Source organism: Polypterus senegalus, chromosome 3, assembly GCF_016835505.1.
Source record: "Polypterus senegalus isolate Bchr_013 chromosome 3, ASM1683550v1, whole genome shotgun sequence".
Lineage (NCBI taxonomy): Eukaryota > Metazoa > Chordata > Cladistia > Polypteriformes > Polypteridae > Polypterus > Polypterus senegalus.
The window spans coordinates 13,463,989-13,485,526 of record NC_053156.1 but is presented as its reverse complement, the minus strand read 5'-3'; the positions used below and the strand labels follow the sequence as shown (position 1 = coordinate 13,485,526).

General features: G+C 37.1%; 1 protein-coding gene across 4 annotated transcripts in view; it reads right to left on the bottom strand.

The window, feature by feature from the left end:
- Positions 1 to 21,538, bottom strand: part of LOC120524854 (sodium channel protein type 8 subunit alpha) — a 331,764-nt gene that overhangs the window by 125,771 nt on the left and 184,455 nt on the right. For all 4 annotated transcript variants that reach the window (XM_039746647.1, XM_039746649.1, XM_039746646.1 and 1 more), the window contains exons 7-9: positions 11,395 to 11,616; positions 11,131 to 11,194; positions 5,876 to 6,017 (exon numbers count right to left, since the gene is read on the bottom strand). In XM_039746647.1, the coding sequence (XP_039602581.1) occupies positions 5,876 to 6,017; positions 11,131 to 11,194; positions 11,395 to 11,616 (428 nt within the window). The remainder of the gene's footprint in view (positions 1 to 5,875; positions 6,018 to 11,130; positions 11,195 to 11,394; positions 11,617 to 21,538) is intronic.

Genomic DNA, 21,538 nt, shown 5'->3' with positions numbered 1-21,538 from the left:
ATTGCTGCAGTTCCTGCTGCTGAAAAACATCCCCACAGCATGATGCTGCCACCACCATGCTTCAAGGACTCCAATTAAGTTGCAGAAACATCTCAAGGATGATCAGGGAAACAGGATGCACCTGAGCTCAATTTTGAGCTTCATGGCAAAGGCTGTGAATACTTCTGTACATGTGCTTTCTCAGTTTTTTTATTTTTAATAAATTTGCAAAAACCTCAAGTAAACTTTTTTCACATTGTCATTATGGGGTGTTGTGTGTGTAGAATTCTGAGGAAAAAAATGAATTTAATCCATTTTGGAATAAGGCTGTGACATAACAAAATGTGGAAAGAGTGATGCGCTGTGAATACTTTCCGGATGCACTGTAGATAGATAGATAGATAGATAGATAGATAGATAGATAGATAGATAGATAGATAGATAGATAGATAGATAGATAGATAGATAGAAAGGTGCTATATAATAGATAGATAGATAGATAGATAGATAGATAGATAGATAGATAGATAGATAGATAGATAGATAGCATTTTTGTGTCCAAATAAATTTGCATCTTTTGGGGAAAAACTAGTTCTTGATGTTGCTTTTAATGTCTATAAATTTTGGTGTCTAAGAACTGTTGTCTATGTCCATTTCTTGTTTCACTATGGTATAAATAAGAGATAAAATCCTTTTCTCATCCATCAACATGAGTAAAAGGACAGACCAATTTCCAAAACAAGGTCCAGTCTAAGTATGTGGAGGGTCATGGATGAGACGGCATGTTCTGATTTAACAATCTTATGGCTTGAGGATAGAAACTCCTTCTGAGTCTCTCTGTCCTGGCCAGGATGCTACAAAACCTTTTGCCTGATTTTAACAGACGAAACAGGCTATTGCTGGGATAAGATGACTCTTTGATAATCCTGAGAGCTCTGGTCCTGCATTTTCTGGTGTAAATGTCCTGCAGAGATGGTAGAGCTGACCTGCAGCAGCGTTCCGCTGCACAGATCATTCTCTGTAGGGCTTTACGGTCCTGAACACAGCAGTTTCCAAACCAGGATGTAATGTTCTGTGTCAGGATACTTTCCACAGCGCCAGAGTAGAAAGTATTTAGAATCCCTGAAGAGACCCCAAACTTGCCCTTTTGGTCTGAACTTGGATGTGTTCAGTCCATGTCAGGTCCTCAGAGATCTGAACCCCCAGGTATTTAAAACTGTGCACCCTCTCCACTGCAGTCCCGTTAATGATGAGGGGCTTATAGTCCCTCTGCTGTCTCCTGCTGAAGTCCACCACCAGCTCCTTGGTTTTGCTGACATTAAGCTGGAGGCAGTTTTCCTGACACCACGATGTCAGGTTTGCAACTCTCTGACTTCATCACGTTGACCTTCTTCAATTACATGTTTTTTTTTACCTTTTACTTACTATAATCAAAGAATGAAAGACCATTTTTTCAAATCACAAAATACTTAATCTTTATATTTACACTTTTTTTCCTACATGCTTATCATGTGGATGGTCATAACAGAAGGCATTCTATTTTTAGTAATTTAGAAATTCTTATATTCCCAAAGGCCAACTGATTGATACAACCCTTTCACCATGTCCTAGGTCTGCTCCAGGTCTTATCTTTTTAAAACCCATGAATGCTATATTTTGTCAAATTCACAGAGACGTAAATCCAGACGACCTTTAATTTCTACGGATGAAGACAGAAACAGAAGCAAAACATCTAAATAAATAATGCATTCCCATATCAGCAATAATTGGTGAACTGGCTTTTAATTAAATAGTTATAGACTATGCAGCATTACTGTGGCCTAGAATGTCTATGGTAAAAGCTTCTTTAGAAAAAAACCCAGCTGGTACTTATGGTTTCCTTTTAATATGTTTTGCCTTTGTGGTAGAGGGCTTGTTAACTTAACAAACAACATTAGAAAGGATAGTTTTGATCTTTTAGTAGCAGGATGTACAAATGCGCTGAGGCACTTTTACAAAACTGAGTGTAGCTAACCTATATATTAGCATTCTATACTGGTTACGCACATTACTAAGCAAGTCAAGTTTATCTAAAGGGTCAGGGGTTGAAATGAATAACATTTAAGAATTGGGCCAGTTTTAGTAAAAATGACCTGTGAAAATATGTTTCAAATTAAAATAAATCTTGGTTATGGATGAAACAACAGGAATCTTTTATTTTTGGAACAAATGAAAACAATATTTGGTGAAAAATACTTCTGCTTCCTAATAGGTTAGAATTTACTTATCTTGGTCAACCATGTGCTTGTGGAAAGAGCAGAAGAAAATGAGCAACAGAGTAAAGGAGAGCACATGAGAGTGAAATAGCATCTACAGTCACACTGCAGCATCTGCTCCATCTTCACTGCTAATTCACTCTCCCCAGTTAGAACATTAGAACACTCTGGACGAGAACAGGCCATTCAGCCCAACAAAGATCGCCAGTCCCATCATCCACTTCATTTTTCTAAAATAATATCAAGTCAAATTTTGAAAGTCCCCAACTTTTTACAGTCTACCATACTACTTGGTCTCTTATTCCAAGTGTCTATCGTTCTTTGTGTAAAGAAAAACATCCTAATGTTTGTGTGAAATGTCCCCTTCACAAGTTTCCAGCGGTGTCTCCGTGTTCTTGTTCCACTGGACTAATTCCCTTCATCATTTTAAACACTTCAGTCAGGTCACCTCTTAATCTTCTTTTCCTTAAGCTGTAAAGGCTCAGCTCTTTTAATCTTTCCTCATAATTCAACCCCTGTAGCCCTGGAATCAGCCTCGTCGCTCTTCTCTGGACCTTTTCTAATGCTGTTATGTCCTTTTTGTAGCCAGGAGACCAAAACTGCACACAGTCCTCCAGATGAGGCCTCACCAGTGCATTATAAAGGTTGAGCATAACCTCCTGTGACTTGTACTCCACACATCAAGGCGCTATATAACATCACATTCTGTTAGCCTTCTTAATGGCTTCTTAACACTGTGGGGGAGTCGATAGCTTAGAGTCCACTACGACTCCAAAATCCTTCTCAAAAGGTGTACTCTCGATTTTCCAACCAGACTCATACCTGATATCTTATTTGTAAAATTTTGCTTAGATTTGAGGCTGAAAGTATGCATACACCAAAAAAAAAAAACAAACAGGAAAATGCATACAGCAAAAGAAAATCTGATGTATAAAACCTGGTATATGTACATTTCAATGCAATTTACTCTTTATAAATTGCAATTATCTTGTAAATGTGTGTACGTGAACCTACCCTATTGCCACCTTGAAACAAACATATATTGACTATGCTAATTAACTTTGTACATATGAAATTAGGATGCAGCAGATCTTCATTTACTGGTACAGTAGCCTCCCACCTGACACATAGAGACACTGCCATCTGCATTAGAGCAGTCCTATGGTGCACTCCTCAAATGAATGTGTGGCCTCTCCTCTGCATTCTGTGTGTTGGAGAAAGGTGTAAGCCACCAGAGTCTGAGCAGATAGTCACTATCACCTGTCACATGTAATGACATGATTGCTGTTACAATTAAAACTATAGGCTATATGAAACAGTGAGGGTTCAGTCAGTTACCTTACCAAAAACCAAGCCATCACCTACAGCACAATCAGCAGTTGTATGACAATGATACTTTGACACAAAATAAATTAATCATGGGTTGGCCACCGAGCCACACTGTCAGTTTCATCTTGGCATCACAGATGACTTATGCGCTAATAATGGAATGTCACTGCTTATTGTTAACAATAGCAGCTTCAGCATTATTGCAAAATGAGTGCAGTCAATTGCCTCAATTAGGTCATAAAAACTGGACAATGCTGCAAATTGCATTTTTATGTTGACAAAAGTCTGTGTTATTTTATGTGTGTACACCAACAACGTACAGAAACTGAATATACTACCTCGTCGGTCAGTTATTGGCTTCAAGAACTTGGCTGAAATATTCCTAACCTGTCAGCCAGTTCCTTGAGAAGTAACAACAGGTAGCTGATATAAATTGGTGAATAAATAAAAAAAGTTCTTCATTTCAAATATTCTGTATTGGTCCTCTTGAAAGGGAAGCAAACAACAGTCTGTACATTATATTAATTATTTTTGAGGTTTCATATTTTTGGCATGTCCACACACAGTATAATAACAGCTCTGTGATATGAATTATTTTATGTGTGGGTCATTATTTACCTCATTTGGCTTCATTTCCCTATTTGTTCAAGTGTTCAAGGTTGTTGCCTTTTTTCCACTTTCTCCGAAATGTTTATAATCATAGGTCAGAGTTGTCACAAATAAACGCAAGTTCTCACATCAACTTATCTTGTATAAATCCCGATTTTCCTGTGGAAAGTTTTGCACGCACATTTACTGTGTCGAAAAATCTGACCACAAATATTTAATCAAAATTATCTTGCGCACTATACCACTTCATCTTTCAGACCCCCAGCCTTGGTACATACCTCTTCTTATTTTTCTTCATGCCTGACTAAAAATTCTCCTGCAGACATGTAGTGATACACCACCTTGTCTAGGGATCACCTTCAGATTTTTCACCAAATTCAAATCAACTCTCCTCACTAGTCATAGTCTATTGTATTCCTTTTACCACAAGATTATTAGGTCATCAACTTCTTTTCCTATTTATTATACATGGTATTAGCACACAAGCATTTCCATTGCAGCACCAACCTCCAAGATCTTCCCACCCTCAGCATTCCTGGTAAGTAAAGGCTAAAGCCCCTAAGGACTCCCTCCGAAATGGCCATTTGAGATACCACCTATTACAAGCGTATTTGCTTGAAGCTTTTCACCTCAATTACCAAAACTAGTCTTTCTCTTCATCACCTCTGTCAAAATGTGGTGCATTTATCAGTCATTTACCAAAAATCATCTTAACTAGAACATGGTCATTCACTACTGTGTCTGGCTATTTTCCACATACACGTACACTAACCCCAGTATTACCAGCACTTCTCCCTCATCAGAAAAAAATGTACGTTCTGCTATTCTCACACCTTTACCTTTGCACCTTGTTCCCCGTACGCAGCACACATCCAATCTCCTTCTGTTCAGCATTTCCTCTACTCTGCCCGATTTTCCCCTCATGCTCCCAATAATGCTCACTATCATAACTTTGTGTCTCCTCCTAATAAACTGGCCTCCCCAGACTGCATCAGGTCCAAGATGATCACAAATCAGGTTTCCCAGACTATACACCAGGCCAACTTTCTGTTTGTTGAAAATGGTGAAATGGTGGCCCATTTGTGCTATAGGCTATATGGACTGCCAATGCTTTGCCACTCTCATTTCTGTTTCTGTATGTCATCATCTAGGAAGTATTGGAGCAGAGGTTTTAAAGGCTGGATGACCTTCCTGACATCAACTTCCTTTAGTAACTTTTTATGACACACAACAGGAACAGCGACTTTACTCGAGTGCTATGTTCCATAAATAATTCTTTCAGTTAAACGGTGAAAATGTACTGGAGGACATCAGTGCGCCGTAAATTATAAGAAAGTGCTTTCATGACAGAATCCAGGAAACATCTCTTTAAGCAGAAAGCCATAGTCATCTGGAACACACAACATCAAGTAGAAACCTTGACAAATTTTATAAAATATCAATAATAACCACAGTAAATCCACTGTGTGAATACATTTCTTTACTTGGCAGAAATTTCTGAACTCCTGCACTAAAATACAATTGGAATTTCATTAAAGATTATAATAAGGTGGCTAGGCAACTATGTCAGCTATGCAGCAAATCTAGACAACGCCATTTCTATGTAGGACACCTTAATACTACCTGGGCTTCAATTGCATCTATCAAACTCTTCAAATAGTTAAACAGAACAAAGGAAAACTAAGCTAAAATCAGCAACTTACCAACTGGTACAAGTTTTCCCAAAAGTCCTGAGTCATTAGTCGGAACAAAGCAAGGAATGCCCAACCAAAAGTGTCAAAGCTGGTATAACCATAATTGGGGTTTCTTCCTGCCTTCATACAGACATACCCCTCTGGACAACGTCTATAAAAAATAAATTAAAACAAGTTAGAATATGGTGTCAGTTAAATAATAAGAAAATTGTATCATGGGTAACAGGAGAAAGAATTAGGAAAGTAGAAAGATTAAACAGCATTTTCTTGTTTACTACAGTATGCCTATAGCATTGATTCTGCATGAGGAAAATATTCTTGTAGAATTAACAGTGATCAAACGTTTCCTATGAAACCGCGCCAATATGGCAGCAGCTTTAACTTTATTAACCCATAAAAGGAAATTTAAGGAATAGCATATGTCTCAACACCATTGTGCATACATATATTAAACATACATACATACATACTTATGCAAATACTAATAATAGAGTCTCAGACACTGTAAGTCTGCCAATGCAGTGATGAATGTGTTTTCCAGATGGTCTAAAGGAAAATGTAGTAGCAACAGCAATTAAAATATCATTTGATTCAAGTGAAGATACTTTGATTCCAGTTATGATGGAAATCATGACAATTGCAATCCTGTGGATGCATCAGAGATGTATACGATATTGGGTACAAAGTTTTACTGTGGAAGGTGATTTTGAACTTTACAAAACATTAAAAAACTATGTTTCATCGGGGGAATTTAAACTCAGTTTAAAAGGTAAGAAAACGTGAAGTGAACAGTACCATGTGTCTGTGAAATGTACAATTACATGTATGGTACCCAAGGTAATATTTTGTTCAACAGTTTGGGGAGCACCATATGGGATTCAGTGTATGCCAGCATTTGCCAGACAATCGCAAAAGATGGGCTTACTGTTCTGACCTGAAAAACAAAAAAATGCATGACAGGTGTATAACTGTAGGCCATATAGCATTATTGAGTTTACTGATGTACTGTGGGTTTCCTGCATAAAGTGAATGTGGAAAAAAACGAGGGAAATGAAGAAGTGTGAACATATGCATTAAGTCAGCAGATCATTCATTAAGGTTAACAGGCAAAGGCCAAATCCAATGCTGTTAACAAAGCTAGATTCATAAACAAAATATTTAACCAGTTAGAAAATGTCTTTGAAAATAATTCAGATGCTACATAATCCACGAAGACACTTTTATGGCCCAGATGTCAATACATTATGTGTGCACGATAACCATTTAGCATAATAGTGGACAGTTACACATAAAGGCTGTGTCCATAAAAACAAACAAAAAAGTGAAATCACAGTGACCCTACAAACAAATAGTGGCACTGAAGAAAAAATACACTTTCAAAATAGCAGTGAACTGATGCAACAGAAATATTGGAGGAGGAGACCAAGGTTCATGTCCCAAGTTCTCCCTGCATTGAGTTTGAAGTTTCTCCCCGTGTCTGTGGGACGGAAGTCCAAAGACATGAAGGTTAGGTGGATTGGTGACACTAAATTGGCCCTAGTGTGAGTGGCAATTTGCAATGGGCTATCCAGGGATTGTTTCTGCCTTGTGACCTATGCTTTCTGAGACAGGCATCAGCCCCAGGATTAAATGGGCTTAGAAAATTGTATAGTACGGTATCATTAAATAAAAACAGAGCATTATTTGTGAAGTACTGACATTGGAAAATTTGGGGAATAAAATGAAACAGAACTTCCTGTACTGTATGTGCTCTAGCATTGTTTCTGCAGTATCTGCAAACATCCTTGTTTTTCCATTATTTTGATCTAGTGGTTTGTTAATTTTCTATTCCTGAGATTTATACATCTTTGTTGTAGTTTAGGATTTGTTGTATGCTTGCCTATTTTCTCTGATTCATGTGTTTTAGCCTGCCCCTGATCACTATCTTTGCTTATGTAAAACATACATTTTATCTCTGTTTCTTGACCTCTTGTCATGGCTACCATCCCCAATACTGCACATATACTCAACATATGTCTCACTAAGCCAGAAATGCTTTGGTGGGCACAGCTTTGTTCTCCTGCTTTAACACTGGGTTGGGGTCCTGTATGCTTGGCACTCACTTAATGATTTAAGTGTAGTTGGTCAGAGTTCATGTGACACAGCCATATGTGTGTTGTGGTCATTTTTTTGTTTAATTGTTTTACTTATGTCCATTTATATATAATATATAGATATATAAAATTATTTGATATTCATAAAAATGCTCCATGTATGATTCTAAATTATAATAATTTCTTACAGGACACTGAATTGGCACTCCAGCCAGCATAAGAAACTTCACACTATTCCATTCCATCTGAACAAGTGTGGTGCTGAGGTGTCACCCTTTGCATGGTTGCACTCAGGTCCTAATCTGGGATCCTGAGGTGGTTTGTCATGTGCTGTATCAGCGTGTGCTCCTTACCTCTCCTCTTCTCTCCCTTACAGGACGCTGTGTTGTTTTGGTCATTTTCTTACCATTGGTGCAGCATTGCTTAGTACACAAAGCCAGAAGTGAGCCACAAGTGATGTCAGAGGTGAAACTCTTTAATTAGCTAGCGTTGAAACACTGAAAGCATCTCATATTAACGATAGATAAGAGAAAAACAACTCCCTTTATTGGCATGTTAATTGAAAGATTACTTCTTGCTTTTCATATGAAAAATGAACTCTTTAGAGTATAAAGGAAGAAAATGTGGAAATATTGCATCTTTCAATACAATGCAAAATATGTGTAGTTCAAATATACATATATATTAAGATTACATCTGAAATAAGGAAACACATTTCCTGTAATACATTGTAACAAACACATTTCCAAAGTGTATAACACAATTAATATACTATTTGTTCAGACCCAAGATCGATCATTCATAGCTAATATTTTTTACCTGGTCTTCACAATTATTCCAAATTATTTTGAACTCTCTGTAACTTACTAAAAGTACTTCAAGTTTATCACCCTGCCAACATACATAGGTTTCAATTTACAATCTTATTACTTACTTGTACTCAGTTAATAATAGGTTTAGTGTTAAGAACTTATGCCACTATAACAAACACCTATGAGAGAGCTGTTGGATATTTTCAATTCCAGGTTAATATATTTTTAAATATACTGCAATATACAAATATGATAGGTATCTTGAAATATAAACTCTAAAATATATTGTACTGTAAATTGTAACTAGAATTAACAGCTTATTTAAAAATATAATTGTTTTTTAAAACATATCTTACACTATAGTATTTGTAGTATTTAAAAATAATAACAAACATAGTCTTATATATAAACGTCTACGCGTGGAAGTGTGTGTCTGTCCGGCCTGGAAGTGAGAGGTGGAGTCAGAGTAAGGGCTCCACCCATGAGGATACACAAGCAAGGCCAGAACGTTGGTAAAACGGTATCCCTTATACTTTTCCTCCTGCTGCTAATACACAAGCGACGCAAGCACAAAAGGCAAAAGGAAACCTTTGAAGAATGATAGTCACTTAGCCGCTAATGCACAAGCGATGCAAGCTCGTCGGCAACACGAAACCTCCTAGGATAGAAAGTTCCTTTCAGTTACTTGACATCTCTGCAATTCAGTTTTTTTTTTCTGATGATTTCAATAATTTCTAGGACCCTGGGCTTTTTACAGCACGGGCTTACACAGCTAGTATACTTTATATATATATATTTTACAAAACATTTCAATATACTATAAGATTACACAGTATAATATATTTAGACATAATGTAGAATAATTTCTATTATAAAAAAAAATCTTGGGAGGGCGACGAGATCTTCTTGGAAGACACTTTGACGTCATGCGAGACAAGGCAGTGAGACAAAAGGACAGCTGCTGTACAGGCTTTAATGCGACAAGCAGAACACGCAGCTCTCCAGCAGCAGCAGCAACCCAGCAGATGATCCGGCCGCATCTCCTTAGGGTGCGTTCAGCCCCTAGCCGCCCAACCCCTGCACAACATAAGTGACAGAGACGCAAAGTGGCAAAAGGACAGCTGCTGTACAGGCTTTTAAATGATCGACACGCAGCGTGACAAGCAGAACATGCAGCTCACCAGCAGCAAGACAGCACCTGATCCGACCGCATCTCCTTAGCATGCGTTCAGCCCCCTCCCTTCACAACGTAAGCAGTGTTATACATCCCACAAGAAACAGATTTAACCAGGTCTGGGGCCAGAAATAAAAGACAAAGAGTAGATGACAAAGCAGAACGTCATAAAGAATTCAAAAATTTTGGCTCGATACACATGTACAACAGGTTAGAGATAATGGAAGTACGAAAAATGGGAAAGTCTCAAAAAAAAGGATAGGAAAGATCACATTAGCACAAACAAACGGAAATTATTATTCCCTGAAATAATGGAATAGCGAAAAGATATCGAATATATTGTTCGGATTTAAACTTTATGCCAGCGAGAATTAAAAGATTCCAAAACCATTGTTGCAGTATGAAGTCCCGTAAGACGGAGAGTTTTAACATGAGATTCTTTCCAGTCATGCCCTACTTACAACTATTTTCAAACAAGACCACAGTCATCTAAACTCAGTCGTGTGAATGCTTTTGTCAAACACATTTCCTGTGCTCTCAGCGCTTATAAATTTTATCAGGACAATAACTTTATATGTTCTAGATGACAAGTCAATGACCAAGTGAAGAAGAAACAGCATGGACAAACATTCGAGAAAGTCATTTTATTTATTAGAGAGAAAGAAATTATATTCACTCACACAGGCAGTTTATACATTGCGTTGTCACAATGTAAATCCATACATGGAATCAAAATTCAATGCAATCTTGAAGAAAAGTTCATTACAAATATTGTTTTAACTAAAGTTTTAAAATAAAGTGAAAATAATGCATATGTAACAATTCCCAAGAAAATAATAATCTCTTAAAATTGTATATCTGGTTAACCAATTCCAGGGATGGGCGAGCAAAGCGAGCAGGAGGCGGAACTCCTAGTGTTTTTAAATAACAATAAAAAGTAGATTTACATGTATAAAGGTTTGGACTCCTGGCTAACTCTAACCCTACCCTGGCTCCTAGTTTTTTGTTTTTTTTTTTACTTTGGTTTCTTAGTTATATTTAGCACTGACTCTGGGATTGACACTTTGCTTTGATTTATGTCTATTCTCTAGTTGCTAAAACTATATCATTTGCCTGACACCTTGCCGCCTGGCAAATTATCTGGAATAAGAAGCTCCGTGTTTTGTTGAAAAAGTAGAAACTCACCCAGAATCTGAACTGTTTCCACATAAAAGGGCATCAAGGGCTCCAGGTAAAAAATAAAAGTTTGCTATAGGAGAAAACAAGAAGTTGAATTAAATGCAAAGTAGAAAATGCTCTTTAAAACAGTTATAAAATAGTTTTTTTATACAGATGCAACTGTAACTCATTCCACTGTGGGAGCATTAAGCTTTTTAGTTGAAGTTAAAATGAATGCCTGTGCAACTTTCCATGAGCCTTAAGAGGATTACAAAGGAATAAAATACGCACTTTCATTCAAGATGTATTCGTCCCAGTCAAAACCTTTGCTTCCATTTCCTAAGTACACCTCGGTGGAGTTGATTGGCCAGATGACACATTTTTGCCGTAGATTTCCCATAAACAACTGCAGTCCAATCAGAGCAAACACACTGAGACAAAATACTGTCAGAATCATGACATCTGACAGTTTTTTCACAGACTGAATGAGAGCTCCAACAATGGTCTTCAGGCCTACAAGCAGAAGGGAGAAAAACAGCTTCATCTATCAAAGCCCCTGAAAGTTATAGAGCAAGTTAGCATTCCAGATTAAATCGCTAACATGGATGTGTGGTAACATGCACATCCAATTCAAATCCAGAGATCTAAAAAATGTATAAAGGTAAGTGAAGAAGTAACTGTAAAGTTCTTCAGTCTTTTTTGTTGACCCAGCTGATGAATCTGTTCCTAGAACATCCACCACAACCACTGATAATCATGAGTGCCAATGAAGATTATTGTAAAGTTACGTTTACAAATGTCTGCGAGTTATAAGAACCTACCTGACGTACTGCTGGGAGAGAGAGAGACTAGACAGTGGTGATTACAGTGAGGTGCTGTATGATGAAGCTGGCAACTTGGAGTAAGTGCCAGGTATGATTGCTACCAAGATGTTCTGTTCCCTCATGGCAGCAGCACATCCCACATTGCTACACATATACTTGAAAGTCCATCAGTTAACTTTAAATGATTTGTTTGGATTTTTTTAAGTAGCCGTTATTTTGACATGCTTTGAAAAAAATGGTGCATAAGGTGCTTGTCATCCATTTATAAACAGTTTTTGCAACCACAAGCATGTGCAGTGCTAGTTAAACTTTTTTGAAAATAAAGCAAAGCGGATGCATGTGTGAGGATGATACGGCTTTCGTGTTCATTTTTATAACAGCAATGCAAAATCTTTTTAGTTACCCTTGTACATTTTAATAGTGTGCTTAATATATTCTCTCACATGCTTCCATTCTATAACTATTAGGCTGTACTTTCAGACCAATGGTACCAAATTGTTAAAATCCACATCAGAAGGATGAAAAACACCTTTTTTTTTACCTCAACTAGAATACTTGTACATAGATTGTTGTTTTCTCTATTGATTTTCTATGTGCTGCTTTGGCCATTTTCTTTTAATTAGCATTTTTATTTTTTGCTAACAAAACAAGTATGGATACTGATTACTCTTGGCAAATATATCCTGAACTATACAACATATTTTTGCTTGCTTACTAAAATAATCTTAAAATATTATACATCCTTTTTTATATACCATGACAAAATGGTAAGAGCATGTATCTCACAGTCCTGGCTTAAAGCTCCAGGCCATTGGCTACAAGTGTGGAATCTGAATGTCTTTCTGTGTCATTGTGGGCTTTATCCTATTGCTGTCATTTTAAGAGTTAGGTCAAAAAGTAACTTTGTGCTGATGCAACTTGGGTGAAGAGTCTTAGGGGTGACAGTGAGTAGAAAATTGCTACTTGCATGAACTGTTGAAGAATTCAAAATAACAAAATTTGTTGTATACTAATAATATGACATTGGAATCTTGTAAATGTGAAGAACGGGCCCAATGAAGAGCCACAGAGGAGTGCTTATAGCTCTTCATTACAAATCAGATACATATAAACAGCAACATCAGAGTGAAGGCATAAGTTAATTTTTCTCTCCATTTATCCTAAGACATACAGTATGAGAATAATGAAAACTTTGAACTCTGTGTTTAACTAGCTTTAACTGAACACCCTAGGATCCACTTGGTCTACTAGAAGCATGTGATTTGTTAAAATGATTTGTTGTCATTTCATTTTTTTCTCACTATATAACATTTTTCACGTAGATTAAATGTTAGAATAAAAAAGACGCTAAGAGTTTTTTTAATGTGTGAAGTGTATTAGTTTTGTTATATATTTGGACATTAGTATCAGACAGGTACTAGGCATGTACTGTATACCTGAGTATGCCCAAAATAATGAACATAGAATACTTATAACTGATATAATAATAACTGGTACTGCTGGCATTTTAATGAAAATAATTTTAATATCAACATGTAATGTACTTGTAAAAATAAACATAAAAATAAAGACACTTTCTGCTAAGTCACTAAAGGAAAATGTAACAGCAGAGAAGATGGGGCCTCCCCATTAATTTCTTTCTATACATGAAACAGACCTTCTTGTTATCCTAGGGTCATCCATCGGTTGAGCACCACCTTATCTCTTTTCAGCATGGTTCATTATTGCGCATACCCACCAGGTCTGTACACAAACTTGGGTCCTTCATCCTCCAGGAACTGCCTGCATACTCTCGGCACTGTTGTGCACCAGGAGGAACCCAGGACCCACTGCACCAGCACAGGGCCAGACAATGGGTCCAAGGATTTCATCCTGATACCTAATGGCAGTCAAGGTGCCGTTGTCTAGCCTGTAGAGGTCTGTGTGTCCCTCCATGGGTATGCCTCCCCAGATATGCCATCACTGACCCACCACCAAAGAGGTCATGCTGAACGATATCACAGGCAGCATAACGTTCTCCACACCCTTTCACATCTGTCACATGTGCTCAGGGTGAACCTGCTCTCATCTGTGAAAAGCACAGGGTGCCAGTGGTGGACCTGCCAATTCTGGTATTCTATGGCAAATGTTAATCGGAGCTCGATTAACATTTGCCATAGAATACCAGAATTCTATGCTCCATGGTGCCCACTAGAGGACATTGTCGTGCCCTCAGGCCACAATCATGAAGACTGTTTCTGATTGTTTGCTCAGAGACCTTCACACCAGTGGCCTGCCTGTTGGAGGTCATTTTGTAGGCTCTGGCAGTGCTCATCCTGCTCTCTGTTGCCCAAAGAAGCAGACACCAGAGGGTCCTGCTGATTGGTTAAGGACCTTCTACGAGGGGCCCTGTCCAGCTCTCCTAGACTAACTGCCTGTCTCCTGGAAATTCCCCCATGCCCTTGAGAATGTGCTGGGGGACACAGCAAACCTTCTGGCAATGACAGGCACGTATTGATGTGTCTGCCATCCTGGAGAAGTTGGACTACCTGTGCTACCTCTGTAGGGTCCAGTTATGGCCTCATGCTACCAGTAGTGACACTGACCATAGCCAAATGCAAAATAAGTGACAAAACAGATGAGGAGGGAAATATGTCAGTGGCCTCCACATCTTAAACCATTCCTGTTTTCGGGGTCATCTCATTGTTGCCACTCTAGTGCACCAAAGCAGCTAAAACTTATTAATACCCCCAAAGCTACTAAACTGACCAGATCAATTGCCTAGATGTTTCATTGACTTGATGCTGTACTCTGATTCAAAAGTGGTCCTTTCATTTTTTCGAGCAGTATATTATATTACACACCTATATTCATGTATATATATTCCTATCTAGTTATATTCAGCTCTGCATGGTATGAAATCACAGCCTAGATTCTTTTCATGTGTATTTCCTTGCTGGTTGATGTTAGGTTTTTGTAACCTATGCATTGTAACTCATTTGCATTTTGTTCTGATCTCTTCACTCGTAATAATCAATTATGTCCCCTTGTTCAGTCACACTTCTTCCTAAAGACTCCGCCTAGACTGATGTTACTTGAATTATGTTCACCTCTTTTGTAAGTCACTTTGGATAAAAGTGTCTGCTAGGAAAACAAATGTAAATGTAAACTGTTTAAGAATGTAGTGACTTTCAGGTTATCATGTTGCTATATCTGGGCAAAGCATAAACCTACATCTAAAAATTCCTCTGAGAATCCAGGAAAATAATTAGAACAGAAAGTAAAGCAGAGGTGATGAGTACTATTCTTACTATTTTCTTGGCAAACGCTTTTTATGACGAATGAAGAAATGGCTGAAGACTGCATAAGAGTAAACTGAGCGATGAAAAGCTCAGGATAATGAAAACCATAACTAGTGCAGCGTTCCAAGAGTAAATGATGAAAAAACTCTTGTAGCAGAAATGGGTGTTTGGTTGCACTGCTTGAGCGAGGTCTTCTGTTTGCTCTGCAACTTTGCAATACAAGATAACTCAAAAGTCAGTTTCCCCATCTGAAATGGAATGCAAGCCAAGGTTATTATAGTTTTGCCTTTTTATAATAGTTATTAGTTCTATATGTTTTCTGACCTTACATTGAAATTCAGTTTAGTTTTAGTTTTCCTAGTTTTAATTAAAGTTTTATTTCACAAAGACATTTCTATTTTATTTTTATATCATATTAGTTTCAGTTTTAGTTTAAGTAATTAAGGTATGGTTAAAGAGCTACTATGGAGTTTAGTTTTGTAGGATTTGGATATAATATGAGTTTAATGTTACTGAAAGTTTACTACACTACATGGTTTACCATCTGGTTTTGTTTTTGTCTGATAAAAACAAGCATAATCAAAATCAGATACCGAATATGAACAATGTTGTAATTTTTAAAATATTGTTGGCACTTTTTATCTTTTCCTTTTATTGCCCAGAATGGACCAATTTGTAATGAAATTTATGTGAATTTTAAGTTTTGAGGGTTTTTTACTCTAAATGTCTACTGCACACAACATTTCCCATTCCAAGACAATGTGCCTATAATGAATGCCTTCAATATTGCGCTGAAATATCTCCCATACTGGGTTTTGTTATTTTCTAACAGCCATATTGATCTCTGATTCCATCTAAGGCACATACAATTTATAGACAGAATTTTGCCACCTGCAGGCCTGAAAAGATATAAAAAATCAGAAAATATATTCCACTGTGTTCTGACAGGTGTGATCATGAAAATCACGAGGGCTTAGGAAGAACATGGCTCTTAGGCTTGAATTAGTGTGCAGACACTACCTAACTGTATTATTAAATGATTTCAGGGATTTGAATTACATTGTGATATACAACAAGCGCAAAGAAAGGAGGCACAGTAAATCGCTTTCTATCTCACATGCTTTACGCGCCCATATTCCGCTGGATCTGTCACCGCAAATGCTGTGTGAACACTCGCCTTCCGTCACCAGCCACCATTCACTGGATAAAATACATGCGGGTGGCTCTTGGTGGATTACTTTCTGTTTTAGAATCATAAGGGTTAAAGACTATTGCAAAGAATATTAATTGAAAAACAAAAAAATATATACTTTTAGTAAATTATTATTTTATTTCAGTTAGGTTTTCCAGCTACTTTAATAGTTTTGTTTAGTTTTAGTTATTCATTTCGGTTTTGTTAATTATTTTATTTCAGTTTACGAAAATGTTTTATTAATAACTAGGGGGCTATACCCCCTGCTTGGTTCACTCGCCCATCCCAGGGTTTGGTTTACCGGATATACATAATATGTCTATTCTCTTTCTTCTCTGCTTTGTCGTTGACGTGTCATCTAGAACGTATATAAAATTATTGTCATGATAAAATTTATAAGAACTGAAAGCACATGAGGTGTATCTGACAAGAGCATTCACACAACTGAGGTTAGATGACTGTGGTCTTGTTTGAAAATAGTTGTAAGTAGGATGTGACTTGAAAGAATCTGATGTTAAAAGTCTCCGTCTCACGGTACTTCATAATGCGTCAACGTTTTTGGAATCTTTTAATTCTCACTGGCAACACGAATTAGACGATCTACAAGTCTCCGAATTAAAGTTTAAATCCGATCAAAATATTCGATTTCTGTTCGCTGTTCCGTTAATTCACAGAGTAATAATTTCCGTTTGTTTCTGCTAATGCGATCTTTCCTATCCTTTTTTTGACACTTTGGAATTTTCATACTTCCATTATCCCTAACCTGCTGTGCGTGTGTACCACGGCAACATTTTTTAATTCTTTATGACCTTCTGCTTTGTCATCTATTCTTTGTACTTTATTTCCAGCCGTGGGCATGGTTAAATCTCTTTCTCGCAGGTCGTATAACGCTGCTTATGTTGTGAGGGGGGGGTGTTTTTGGGGGCAACGCTCACTTAGAAGATGCCGTTGGATTAGCTGCTGTCTAGCTGCTGCTGCTGACGAGCTGCGTGTTCTGCTTGTCGCACTGCACGTCGATCATTTAAAAGTCTGTACAGCAGCTGTCCTTTTGTCTCGCTGGACGTCAAAGTGCCTTCCGAGAAGATCACGTCTCGTCTGCCTCCCAAGATTTTTTTATAATAGAGAGATGGTTTCTGTTTTGTTTTTAGTTTTTGTTAACTATAATAACCTTGATGCAAACAATTATGATATATATATTACTCCTATATGTGAGGGAATTTTCAGCCTTCAAGGCTACTGTAGTGTCCCAATCATATTTTCAAGTAACCTCTTATTTAATTTCACAATTGACATTCACTGTTGGGCTCTAGTCAGAAACATGTGGTATAACAATTTTTTCAGGGGGTATCATCGTAGGATAATAACTAGAAAAGTTATCTTAAAACTCTAGGAACCTTCATTTGAACCAGAGTGATCACTGTGTCTGTGTAGCTTGCCTCTTTTCCACATGCCTGCACTGAAATCCAGATTCTCTCGATATTACCAAGCATGTATATTCGGTTTAGTGGCCTGCCATGGCTGAGGATGACAGCATACATCCATGTGTGTTCTCTGAGATGGACTGATGCTACACTCATGTTCGGTTTCCCCTTTGTGAACATTTCTGCGGAGATGGGCTCTGGCTATTTGTGACTCTGCACTGGATACTTTATGTTTTTAGAACTTGTAAAGTCTAATTTTCCTTTTTGAAAAGCACTCAGTTGCTAATGATCACATAAAGTTAAAATTTTATCATAGGGGTTTATGGTCCTTTTTACTTGATCAGAACAATTGATGAAATTGATAAAACTACTTACAGTTGTTAATTTACAGAGTTTAAATGAATATTGATGCAAATTATTCCTGAAAGCAAATGATTAGTTTTCATAACAGACTCCACGCAAACTTTAACATTTTTTACTTAGCACAAATACATCAAAGTAAAATTGCATTGCATAATGTCAGCAACAAACAAAAAAATCTAAAATGATGAAAAGTATTTAATCATACATTAGTAATATTTAATGCATTACACAAAATCAAAATAAAAGTCAAACCAGTAGGAACTAAAGCAAAAGACAGGCAAGGGGGATGGATTTTCACATGCAAATCATTTAAACTCCAAGGCTGAACCAATCTGTAAAATTTTGCTTGGTTTTTTGTTTTTCAGTTTTTTTTTGGAATTTTACGTTTTTTTTTTTGTAAAAGCAACTGCACAAGCAAAATCGTAAAGCTACTCATTTGATACAACAATGATATTTGCTTTAGGGTATAAAAGAGGAAAGCAAAAATAATCTAAACCTAAAAGGAAAATAGCTATTGATTCTTACCAAACATGCTTTAAAAGCATATTGAAATCATCCTGACTTCCTACTTTGACAGCGTGTAGCAATTAAAGAAATATCCTGGGAACTTATTATGACATATGACTGTCATTCTCAAAGTAACTGAAACATTTGCTTTTACGCTCACCAAATGGTCATTTAAAAAGAAGCTTTTTTTTTGTATTTGGTTTAAAGACTTGGCTAATGTGAGAAAATGACATTTTGTGACAAACAAGACAGACATTTATAATAAGCTTAAAGGAAAAAAGAACATCCCATTGTTGGCAGACTTGCTCTGGTGACATGAAGAAATCAAAAAATATAGAGTATGGGTTGTAACATGCAGACATCTATAGCTGCTGTTAGCAGTGAAGGGGGGGTCAGCAATGCAACTTGTAAAATTCTTTGCAACATGGCAAAAAATAGTGTTGTGTTTTTGTTGTTATAAATACAACTATCAATGTAATATTTGATCTGAAAATATACAAAGAACCATTCTGGGGGTACCAGGCACCTGTCTACAGGTTTCTGAATTACGGACTTTTAACAATAAAATTCTAAGATAGGCTTTTGCATTTTACTGAGGAGACTTCCTTGTCGGCTCCCCAGACCACTTGCATGAGCTCTCTGTGGCTTTGTTGCCAGCACTTTAAACAATTAGGTGTTGTCAGCAATAAGGAAACATTACCCTGTCAGCCATTTTACCAACATATATACATACATTTGAAAATCTTGGTTTTCAATAGTATGGGGGTAACAAAATGTTGATTTTATTTGGGATTGTTTGTTATTTTAGTTTAAAATGGGGCCGATGTACAGCTTAATGTGAGAAACAAATAAAACTGACCTTATTTTAATCATTATATATGTGACACATTCAGGCAAGAGAATCATAAAAAAAGGAATGTCCAAAAAAGATGTGCAGCATTACACATCTGCAACAAGATTAAATTTAGAACTTGTTTTTCTTGGTATATATGCCGAGGGGTGATGGTGTGTCCTACATAAATACCGTGTTTCCCCAAAAATAAGCCCTAGCATGACTTTTCAGGATGCTCATAATATAAGACCAACTCCGAAAATAAGCCCTAGTTACAATTCCGTGCAGGCGCCTTTGGATGAGCGATAAAAGCCTACTGCTACCGTATGTACACAGATGAACAGGAAATAATATCGGTATTTTGACCTCCCGACAAGATGAGTAAGAAAAGAAAGAGCTGGTCTGTCGAGTTCAAGAAAAGAATTGTGGAGTCTCAGGGCAAAAATCCAAATGCACTATGAGCAGGCTACATGGACAAGAGGTGCTCATTTAAGGAAAGCTTTATTGCTAGACATGAGGGGTTGGGGCCAATTGTTCTAAAGGAAAATGGAGTTGCAAGAAATTCATAATGGAATTCGGGGTTTGGGGAGTTATGATGATGTTCCAGATGATGATGACGTGACTGTATTTGAATAAATGTAGATTTTTCTTCAAGAATACTAGGGGGTTGTGCCCCCAGCTTGCTTCACTTGCCCACACCCCGGGGCGTGCTGCACGCCAGCCACTTCACATCTCTGCCACTCACGTTGTGAACACACACTAAGGAGATGTAGTCGGATCAGCCGCTGTCTTACTGCTGCCGAGCTGCGTGTTCTGCTTATCGATCATTTAAGAGCCTGTATAGCAGCTGTCCTTTTGTCTCACTGCCTTGTCTTGCAGGTCGTTAAAGTGTCTCTGAGAAAATCACGTATTGTCTCCTTCCAAGCTATTTTTTATAATAGAGAGAAATGTAGATTTTTGTTCAAGAATAAATGTAGTCTCTTGTTGATGGAAAAACAAGACATCCCCTGAAAATAAGCCCTAGCACGTCTTTTGAAGGAAAAATTATTTTCAGAGAAACACGGAAGCTGTGTGACAGGTAAGAGAAAAGAGTAATAGTTTGTCATCTTGCCTGAAGAAAGTGGAATCCTGCAAAAGTGCATATGATTGACTTTCATTTTTGTTCATTTGCTCTAACACTGGCTGCTCAGTGATGAATTTATATGCACTATACAATGGCTTGCTATTTTAAACATGCAGTAAAGAAAATAGTAAAACGCACAATAGGAGTGACATTTTATCCTTTAAACATAAATGAATATGTTCAGTATATTAGGCGGGGGCCTTTTCATTTTCATAATGTAGCAGTACTACTACACATTTAATAAGCAAATGTACAACACAACATCCTGATTTTGGGATGAAGTCACTGATTTCACCTCAGGCCCTGTGCTTACTTGACGCTAAATCATATTATATCACAAAGGAATACTGTAGCAGACCAAGTGTACGGCCATTACAGTACAAAATCTATTATAAATAAAATGATCGTTTTTTTGATGAACAAATAAAAGCTATCTTCATTACTTTCTTTACGCTGTTCCTGACAAAACATTCCCCAGAACTTCCTGACCCAGAAATTCTTAGGACAAGCAAGAAATATAATGCCCCCAGCATGTCCTGGGCTGCCCCTCGGTCTTCTCCCAGTCTTCTCTTCTTCATCCATTTATACAATAGCAGTGAAATGTTCTCACTTATGCAACTTGTAAACAATATCATAAGGAAAGTCTTTATATTTATTTAGTTTTGCATGCTTTTATAGTTAAAATACAATATAGTACGCAATCATTCATTAGTGTTTGCAGGAGCTTATGATAAATGTATTAATCTTTCTTATTTGAAAGCTTTTAAACAGTAAAATAGAATGCAAATATTCACACTTTGTTTCCAGAAAAAAAAAGCTAAATAAAAAAAGCCCAAAACAATATAAAATAACAAAAACAATAAAAATTGGCCAAGCTTTGTGCCAATGTAGT